This window comes from Eschscholzia californica, unplaced genomic scaffold, assembly GCF_041429995.1.
Source record: "Eschscholzia californica isolate CP2 unplaced genomic scaffold, dmEscCali1.0.p SCAF_4, whole genome shotgun sequence".
NCBI classification, from domain to species: Eukaryota; Viridiplantae; Streptophyta; class Magnoliopsida; order Ranunculales; family Papaveraceae; genus Eschscholzia; species Eschscholzia californica.
The window spans coordinates 56,401,081-56,411,240 of record NW_028238461.1 but is presented as its reverse complement, the minus strand read 5'-3'; the positions used below and the strand labels follow the sequence as shown (position 1 = coordinate 56,411,240).

Genomic DNA, 10,160 nt, shown 5'->3' with positions numbered 1-10,160 from the left:
TTGGAAGCCAAAATGTCTTTCAGAAAACAAGAGACATTTGAAGTCCATCATGTGATCAAACAACAATAATAATATTAAAATAATAAATGTATACCAAATGTCCATCAATGTCCACAAATATTCACAGATGTCTACGAAAGTCGAAAAATATATTTTTGAAATGTTAGTATAAACATATTATTTCATGTGATTAAACAATAATAATAATATTAAAATAATAAATGTCTACCAAATGTCCATCAATGTCCACAAATATTCACGATGTCTACGAAAGTCGAAAAATATATTTTTGAAATGTTAGTATAAATATATTATTTCATGTAATTAAAAAATAATAATAATATCAAAATAATAAATATCTACCAAATGTCCATCAATGTCCACAAATATTCACAGATGTCTACGAAAGTCGAAAAATATATTTTTGAAATGTTAGTGTAAACATATTATTTCACGTGATTAGACAATAATAATAATATTAAAATAATAAATACCTACCAAATGTCCATCAATGTCCACAAATATTCACAGATGTCTACGAAAGTCGAAAAATATATTTTTGAAATGTTAGTATAAATATATTATTTCATGTGATTAAACAATAATAATAATATTAAAATAATAAATGTCTACCAAATGTCCATCAATGTTCACAAATATTCACAGATGTCTACAAAAGTCGAAAAATGTATTTTTGATTAGCACAAATATAATATGCATTACACATTTTGTCAATGGACTCAAGATCTTAAATCTATGGATCAAATGTCTTGAAATGTCTATAAAGACATTTTGTCTACAAACTTCAATGTCTTGAAAATGTCAATGAACACATGTTGTCTATAATAAGTCATCCGAAATGTCTTGAAATGTCTACGGGACATTTTGTCTATGAAAATCTGTGAAAGTCTCGCTCCACTACCCCCCCCCCCCCCCCCTTTATAGTGCAAAAATGATCAGAATAATAATGAATACTTAGAAGTGACTACGAAAAAACGAATCGGCTCGGGCATCCATAGGACAAGAGAATTGTTAGGAGTGGGGGCATCCATAGGACAAGAGCATGTTCATTTGGGAACGACCTCAGCCCTTGTCGAACAAGAGAAAGAGACCCACACATGGAACACGGTCACGAAAGAGTCTTTATCAGTTCCCAATAACTTCCATGGTGGCACTTGGTATTTAGACACCTCTTAAGACCTATTTACATATCACTTTAAGTAGAGAGCCATCCTTGTAATATTTACAGAGATGGCTCAATTCAAATATGCACCTAAAACATCTATCACTTTAAGTAGAGAGCCATCCTTGTAATATTTACAGAGATGGCTCAATTCAAATATGCACCTAAAACATCTATTGCCTACAGCCCTACATATAACAGCTTCATTTTTTACGCAAAGAACAATTACACCATAAGAGTAACTCTAACTCCAGTCTAATTTGGGCTCAAAAAAATAACTTGAGTGAGATGAATGAATGGCCCAGCGATCACCTTGGACCCCTTCAGCTAACCCGATCTAATGGGTCGGCGGAAGGGGAGAGTTTGGGCTAACCCAGGCCCAAAATTCAAATTTTGGCCCTGAGTCGCCCCGGGTTGGAGTTGCTCTGAAACTCAAAATTTAAAAACAGACAACTTCATCTTTGGTCAGTCGGACCACCATCTCCTCTCTTTCTCTTTGAGCCTCTCCCCCTCTTCCCCCTCCTGACTTTTTCTCTTTCCCCTACTCTTGTATTTCTAAACAAATAAGCTTCCTTCGTCTGGGTTCTTTGACGAAGAGGTTTTTTTTCTTTGGAAAGCCAAACGCACACATGAAAGGCAAATAAAAGGTTTAGGTTCCCTCATCTCTTCGTCGGATTCAGATGATTAACGTCTAAGGAGTAGGAGAGGAAGGAAAATAGGGGGAGAAGAAGCGAAAAAGAGGGAGAGAGACAAAGAGGAATGAAGAGGCACATCACCTCCGACTATAGCTCTCTGTGGTTACCTACCAAAGTTGAAGAAAGAAGAAAAATGCAAATCCGTTTTTGGTCCTTCAAAATGAACTAGGCTGAGTCTGAAGACTTGTTTTGGATTTCAGACGGATCGATTGATTCGTCCCGTTCGGGAATAGATATTTAGGGTCAAAGGAGATTGACTTTTATTTTTCACGTGCTTTTAGCATCTCCCTCCAAATTATTTGGTGTGAAAAATATAAGAGAGTAAAAAAAATTTGCTCTTTTAAGTATCTCAACTTGATTTGTGCATACCAGGCCCCCATGTTTTTGGAGAAAAAGTCTTGTCCTGGTACAGACCAGCTAGATTGAAATCATACTGTCATCAATGGCTTCTTCTTCCCCATTATTGAAGACCCTAAGGAAGAAGAATACTACTCTAGTAGATCTTAGTAGTATTATAAGTTTGAGTAATTGAATCTCAATTCTAGGTATTGGGGTCCATGTTAATCCAACAACAAAATATACCACCTCTAATTCTGACCACTTCCTCAGAGAGTAAATAAACAATGACACCCATAACAATTAAATATACACTTATTTATAACAGTGGCACAACTTCCACAAACTCCCCCCCACCACCATTATCATCAATCTCTTTCTCTCTCTACATTAACAAACTCCATTTAATTTCTTCAAATGGCAAACAGAGTCCCTAATTTATCCGATCTGATTCATAGAGTTGCTTCTTCTTGCTTACAACATCAAATTGATGGAAGTCATCATGAATCTACAGATAACTCAGACAATCAAACTGAGTACCAAGATCCCCAAGAAGAAGAAGAAGAACCAGTTGAAGAAAGCCAAGATTCAGAAGAAAAAGGTGAAAGAAATGGGAAGAATGGGGTTTGGGTAGATGAGAGAAAAAACAAAATGGGTTTAGTCTTAGAGAGAGAAAGAGAAATGGAAGTACTGATGACAGAAGTGTTTGTTTCAGTCTCTGCCATGAAAAAAGCATATGTTAGTTTACAAGAAGCACATTCGCCATGGGATCAAGAGAAGATGAGTGTAGCTGATTCAGGAGTGATAACTGAGCTGAGAAAGCTTGGGGTACTGAGAGAAAAGTTCAGAAGAAGAAGCAGAGGAAATGGAGAAGAAGAAGAAGAAAGAAGAGGATTTAATCCTCCCCTAAGAGAAGTAGTTGCTCCTTATGAAGCAGCCATTGAAGACCTTAAAAGAGAAGTTAAAATCAAGGAAGTAGAAATTCAGAATCTGAAAGAGAAACTGAAAACCGCCATTAACACCAACTGGAAGAAGGGGAAGTTTCAGTCAAAGAAGAGAATCAGTTACAATCTAGCTCATGGTTTCTATCTCTCTATTCTCTCTCTAAGTTAGTTTGTGAATTTGATTTCTGATTAAATTTTCTTCCTTTGTGGTTGTAGTTGCAGCGGCACCGTCACCGGAGCTATTCGAAGCAACGATGACCCGAGTAAAAGAATCATCAAAAAGCTTCACATCTCTTCTTCTATCCCTAATGCATTCAGCTCGTTGGGATATCTCCGCCGCCGTGCGTTCAATTGAATCAGCAACCACCATCACCGTCGCGGCCACCGGAGAAAATCTAAACTCTCTAATAGGTCCTTACCACGCCAAATACGCATTAGAATCATACATTTCTCATAAAATCTTCAATGGGTTTGATCACGAAACTTTCTATATAGATGGAAGTCTTTCATCTCTCTTGAATCCAGACCAATTCCGACGAGATTGTTTCACTCAATTTCGAGATATGAGAGCCATGGAACCAACTGAACTATTAGGGATCTTACCCACTTGTCATTTCGGAAAATTTTGCTTTAAAAAATTTCTTGAAATCGTTCATCCAAAGATGGAAGAATCATTATTTGGGAATTTGGATCATCATAGTATGATTAATGCCGGAAACCACCCACGGAGTCAATTTTACGGCGAGTTTTTGAGGTTGACGAAATCGGTTTGGTTACTTCATTTACTAGGGTTTGCTCTTGATCCGGTTCCTTCTCATTTTCAAGTATCTAAAGGGGCGGAGTTTCAGGCAGAATGTATGGAGTCTGTCGTTAAATTCTCCGGCGGAAGAGTGCCAGTGGGTCAGATTGTTAGGTTTCCGGTTAGTCCTGGATTTAATTTTGCAAATGGTCCAGTTATTAAGGCTAGGGTTTATCTTGTCTCCAAGACGTGAAAGAAAGAACAAAAAAAGTACCTCATCTGTTCGACGAAATGCCCATGAGATGATGATGGGTTTTGCTTTAACTCTTCTTGGTCTTGAATATAAGAGGAATGATTTGTTACAAAGGCATAAATGTGAAGCCCTCTTTGTTATGGTAGAATGTTTTTCTTTTCTTATTTTTGTTGCGAGAGTTATGGTAGAATGTTAGGTTAACATTAGATGATGTTGTGGTATATAACTTTCTATTCTTTTTTTTCTTTTCGAGTCGTTGTCATATTTTCAGGGAATTTAAGTGATAGTTGGGAGCTAGTAAAGGTGATGGGTATGCTTTCAACAAAAAACCAAAAAAAAGGTGATGTGTATGGATATGACGTCCATTTGCTTTCAAATCATATAAATAAAAACAAAGTAATTTGGAGTGGATGTTTTTTTTTGAGAAATCGAGTACGATCTACGTTAGTCGTTACAAGGCATTGATATATCATGAAGATGTGATGCATACAAGATCTGACCAACTGTCCATCCTACCTCTTCTACGTTCTTGACAACTCATCTTTGTCTCAGTATAGCCTTTCAGTGATGAGCACTATAACTGTCTAATCTAAACTATAATGACAGGCCTAAAGTCCGACAACATGAAAGTGCATAAAAATTCAAAAAATTTATAATAATATTTACTATATATATAGCCTAAATTACATGGAAGAAATTCTGATGGCAACCTACTTCAACCGAGACTCGATCCCACGACCTCATGGACTTATTAAGGCGTATTAGTTTAAATGTTCTACCTAATGAAGGGAAACTGTCATTTCTGCATTTTTTCGCGTCGTTTTATTAATTAAGAAGTTTTTTAGTAGAGCTTTCACGTATGTTGTCCCACTTCCCTTTATGGCCATACCTAGCAGCTGTGAGGAGAACGTTACGAGCACACAAGGTGCAAAACCAACATATGCGACGACAAGGTTGTCTTTGACTTGTTACTCTCTCTCATCTTCATCACCAAAACCTTTGCGAACAACGTCATCACTGTCACCAACCACAATTATCTCTCTCCGTCTGTCATCACCATTGTGCCTCTGGACCATATGGAACCAGAGAGGGTACCATTGGAACCCTCTCTGGTTTGATTGTCAAGAAGGTAGGTGTATTGGAATTTATAAAATTGTGTGTTCACGGCCCATAAACTTCCCAAAAATGAATAATCCAACTTCTCAAAAGATCCACAACAATAAGTAGATTTTTACTATAGGCACTCATACAACTGAGCATCGTTAAGCCCAACACGCGTCGGCCCTACACTACCAACAGAAGTGCTTTTAGAATTTCCCTGATATTTTGTAACCAGTTTTCCTCAAAGTAACACTTTTTTTTTTATCTTCTTCAAGCTTAGCTCTCATGGCGGGAGGCAAGCTTTTCAATGGTAAACCCTAGTATTTTATCATCAACATCTTGATAGTTTCAATTTTAACTTCAAAATTTCTAATTTTTCTTCTTTTGTAGATACAATTCTAGATCAACTAAGAGATGGAACCGCCAAATTCGAGCTCGTCACTTCACCTGTTTCTCCAATTTCAACTTCAAAAATTTCATCACAACTATTCCTAGGAGGAAACAGTCATCGATTCTTCGCCAGAATCGGTTCTTCCCTGTAAGTTTTTTTTTTTTTTTTACATTTTTGTCTTCTGTCCACCTTTTAAACCCTAAACCTAAATGAAACTCAAATAGAGAACCATTTTTTTTCCCTGATTCTTGCTATCATTGATGCCTAAGTATAATTATTTGAACGATAAAAATACTAGTATAAATTAAGATATTATTTTTGTGGTGTTGAAAGGGGTGGAGGATTTTCGCCGGCAATGAAGAAGGTGGAACGTTACTCTGTTCAGAAAGTTACTGGAGACGGCCGATGTTTGTTTCGTGCATTGGTAATATAGCATTTGAAGCAGGGGAATTACTTCTAAAGAAACCCCACATTTTGATTATAGTGCTAGTTGAATTGAGTGTTTACTCATTTAAACCTAGATATTAAATGCAATTCGTATAGGTGAAAGGAATGGCAAACAATAAAGGAGTCGGGTTGAGTTCGAGAGAAGAGAGAGATAATGCAGGTAACTCCATTTAACTTGGGTGTGATATAGGTATTCTACCTTAGTGTTTAGTATACTTTGCCTTATCATAACTTCCAACAGTCAAGCTGGTGTTGTTTGTGATATCAATTTTATATTGTGCTTCCGTTCTTATGTTTTCATATTCATCGACTTACTCTACCCACACTAAATAATATGAATTGCTTGAGGTCACTATGAAACTGATCTTACGTATCATGAGCCCTTCGATGATAAATTCCATTTTTATTCCCAATATTTGATACAAGTGAACTCTGTGGTGGGTGGGTTAGTCCCACTCACTCCCACACGGGTTGTAATTGACCTCTTTTCAACATCAATAAAAAATTCAGTTTCTTTTGATAGTCGATGTACTAGGTATAGATATCTGGTGATTTGCTTCGATTGTATCTACATTTCGTGTCTTTAGTCTGTTGCATAGGTACTTCATATTTTCCCTTCCTCTACTGAGAAGGTTCGTGGGATGACCTGTGCATTTTTGTCCTATGGATATCTATTATTTGCCATGTTTGATGCACCTAGGTTCACTTAATCATGATTCTTGCTTGATTTTGAGGGAAGAGAGAGAGATGATGCAGGTAACTCGAAATATCTGTTCTACTTGGGTTTGTGGAATTTGTTTGCCTGCTAGTTGAACGTCGGAAAAGAAACTAATTAGTCATGCTATCATAATCTTGGCATGAGTTTATCAGTGGTACTGTTTAGTCTGACCATTTTAGCAGACTTACTTTTTATGTTATCATAATAATCGACCACTCATACCTATACTGCAAGAAAATGAATGCACGGTGTACATATTCCGTCATTGTGAAACTGATCTTCAATTTCATTAGCCCTTTGAATTTTAACATGTTACTTATCAACTTCCTGTGGTTTTCATTTTGCTCATTGTCGATACAAGATAACTCTAATCATGTCATTCTTTTCAACATTAATCATAAAGATAATAGTTTCTTCTGATAATTGATTTACTAAATATGCCTGTTATTTCCTTCTGATTTTAAATAACTCTAATCACGCCATTCAACCTGTTGCTTATATACTTCATATATTCTCCTTCCTTTGAATACAAGGTCCGTAAGATAATGTTTGTTCCTTTTTTTATCCAAACGGTAAGTACCATTCCAAGTTTGATGCGTCTGACTCAACTTAATCATGGCTATTATTGTATTGCCGTCACTTAAAGAGAAAAGGATAATAACTCGATAACCAATGCAGATGAACTACGAATGGCCGTAAAAGAGGTGATTTGTGACGATGATAGAGAAAGGCGTCAGCATGAAGAAGCATTAGTTGCTATTACTGTTGACGAGCCTTTGAAACGGTTTGTCTCTATACTGAAGTCCAAAACTTCCAATAGTATTTCTTTGTGTTTGCCTCGTTCTTCCCTAGGCTTATGGCAGGAGTTAATTATATTTAAGGTGATATTGTACTTTAGATATTGCCAACGGATTCAACGACCTGATTTCTGGGGAGGAGAGTCAGAATTATTGGTAAGTTTCTTACTGTCAAATATTCACTCAGGTTTTTTCTTCTCTACCTCTATTATCTAAGTTCATATTTGTTTAAGAATTCCTTCTCTTCTAATTCAACCAATTTTTTTTATTGCAACTGCTTGAGGCGGATTTGGTTCGCAATCAACATCAAAGTAGAGACCTAGTAACTAATTACTTAATCTAATCTAATCCTCATTCCCTAATAAGATCGATGTCGAGTCACAACTTACAACCTTAACTGATCAGCCTTTTCTCATTTAAGATAATATTTTAGTACTACCAGACGACCTGTAGCCTCAAATGTTCCTTAATCATCTCTCCTATGCATAACGTTGGTAATTTAGTCTAACACTAGTTTTATTATCGGTTTATATGTTTCGAAGCAATCAAATTCTTGCACGTTTTAAACGAGTTTTTTCTCTCACAGGTGTTGTCAAGATTGTGTCGTCAACCAATCATTGTTTACATTCCAGAACACGAGGTAAACTTTTCTCCCTCCTCAAACAAGACATCACGGAGCGTGGCAACGAATGAGGTTTTTTTTTTAAATAATTGGTAACATACTTAAGATTCTTTGTTAAATTGCAGCATGCTGGAGGAGGACGAGGCAGTGGGTTTATCCCCATAGCTGAGTATGGGGAGGAGTTCGGTAAGAAAAATAAAAAGAGGAAGGCAGTAAGGCTTTTGTACAGTGGTAATAACCATTATGATCTACTCCTTTGAGTGATTATCCATTTTGATTGTAGAAGCTGGAAATACTGTTATTTTTGTATTGATAAGACTGAAAATGTTGTTCTATGTTACTTAAAACTCGATACCAACAATGTGTAGGAACTACTGGAAGATAAGTGTAAGCAAGAAAATCGGGTAATACACATAAATTGGAGCATTAAAAATGAATTGACTAACAAAAGAACTAATTGAGTTGACACTGGACAACCAAATTCCAGGCACGGAATCATTCATTAAAAACCTGTATTTGTTTACTTATCATATTTTACAAAAATGTCTGTGTTACTGTGCATAGTCAGGTTTTGAATTTTACAAGAGATATAGTGGAAGTGGTAGTGAATGAAGATGGTGGTGGTGGTGGTGGGCGTGGGCGTGGTAGGCATTCCAAATAAACGATTGCGGCATTTAATTACAGACATCTCAAAGTTTGTGGATGTTCACGGAATTCTATCAACGCCATTTTAAAGTCTGTGAATGTCTAAGGAATTCAGTCGCAGATATTTCAAAATCTGCGAATGTCAGGTGTGTTCCAAGGACTATGTATTTAGACTTTCAGGGGCATTTTGGTGTATTCTAGACTCGGTTTGTTATAGTCAATTATGGTTTTGGGTACTTCAGTTGGCCGTGCATGTACTCCTAAACCCTGAAGATCCCTCGTTTGATTCTCAACGGAAGTGATCGTGGTTTATTGAATCCGAAGTGATATTATGGTTTGTTGAACTTGGGTTATTAAAATGTATAAATAAAATAGTTTGTTGGCCTTTAGCAAAGTAGTTTAGTTGAGTTTTAGGCCAGTTTCTCTAAGGGGTTAAATTTGCGGTTGTTGTGTTAATCACGTTTTATTGGTGTATCAATGTCTTTGTAAGGCCGCGGCTTTGGGGAATAAAGAAAAATCTCCGGGGAATAATTGATTTAGAGGGTACTTTAATTTTAACCCCAAAACAAATCTGATTGCAATTCGGCCCTTAATCTTCATCTTCTTCATCTCACCTCTACTCCACAACTTCTAATCACCACCATGGTTACCACCATTGGTTATTTGGTTTGTCCTTCTCCTCCTCTTTCTCTCTCTCACAGAAACATCATGAACTTCCCCTTTAACTACAAAAATTATTAGTTGCATAATATCTCTAACACCTTTACCCTAAGAAAACACATATTCAAATAGATAGAAAACTACCCAATCCTAGGGTTTTTACAAAAGCTTTGTTTACTGCCCCAGTCCTCATTACTAGAAAACTAAACCGAACAATGGAATTAAATTCACTAAACTATTATGATTTGAACCTCCACCAACACCAACAATACTAGTGATTAGGGTTTATAATGAGGGTTGTACTTTATGTTTGAAATCACTTAGGGTTTCAAGAAAACTGAATATGAGGGTTTTAAGATCTGGGAAACCATTATAGTAATGAATCAATACAAGCATAAAGAACACTAAATCAGAATCACTAAATCGGGAATTATGTTAGAAATCGTTTTAGGGAGAGAAACCCTAACAGTTTAACACATTGAGAGAATCTCCATGGATTTGAGAGAGATAGTGAGAGATTGAGGGATCGTGAGAGAGAGATATACATTAAGAGCGCAAGAGAGAGAAAGTGAGACAGATAGAGCAATATGTGAGAGAGAGAGAGGAGAGAGAAATAAAAGAAAGGAGGA

General features: G+C 36.4%; 2 protein-coding genes across 3 annotated transcripts; both read left to right on the top strand.

The window, feature by feature from the left end:
* The first annotated feature begins 2,248 nt into the window (after positions 1-2,248).
* On the top strand, positions 2,249-4,561 carry GIL1 (glucose-6-phosphate isomerase, putative (DUF641)). 2 transcript variants are annotated; one of them, XM_086673876.1, is made up of 2 exons: positions 2,249-3,277; positions 3,375-4,561. In XM_086673876.1, the coding sequence occupies exons 1-2, from the start codon at positions 2,632-2,634 to the stop codon at positions 4,148-4,150; spliced, it is 1,422 nt and encodes a 473-aa protein (XP_086530002.1). In that variant the 5' UTR covers positions 2,249-2,631; the 3' UTR covers positions 4,151-4,561. The 2 variants fall into 2 exon arrangements, with proteins under 2 accessions (XP_086530002.1, XP_086530001.1); XM_086673875.1 differs by having other exon boundaries at positions 2,249-3,295.
* Positions 4,562-5,441: 880 nt separating this feature from the next.
* Positions 5,442-8,659, top strand: LOC147546607 (Cysteine proteinases superfamily protein). Its single transcript, XM_086673874.1, has 8 exons — positions 5,442-5,561; positions 5,642-5,789; positions 5,976-6,066; positions 6,186-6,249; positions 7,486-7,591; positions 7,706-7,760; positions 8,191-8,244; positions 8,352-8,659. The coding sequence occupies exons 1-8, from the start codon at positions 5,537-5,539 to the stop codon at positions 8,484-8,486; spliced, it is 678 nt and encodes a 225-aa protein (XP_086530000.1). The 5' UTR covers positions 5,442-5,536; the 3' UTR covers positions 8,487-8,659.
* Positions 8,660-10,160: the final 1,501 nt, after the last annotated feature.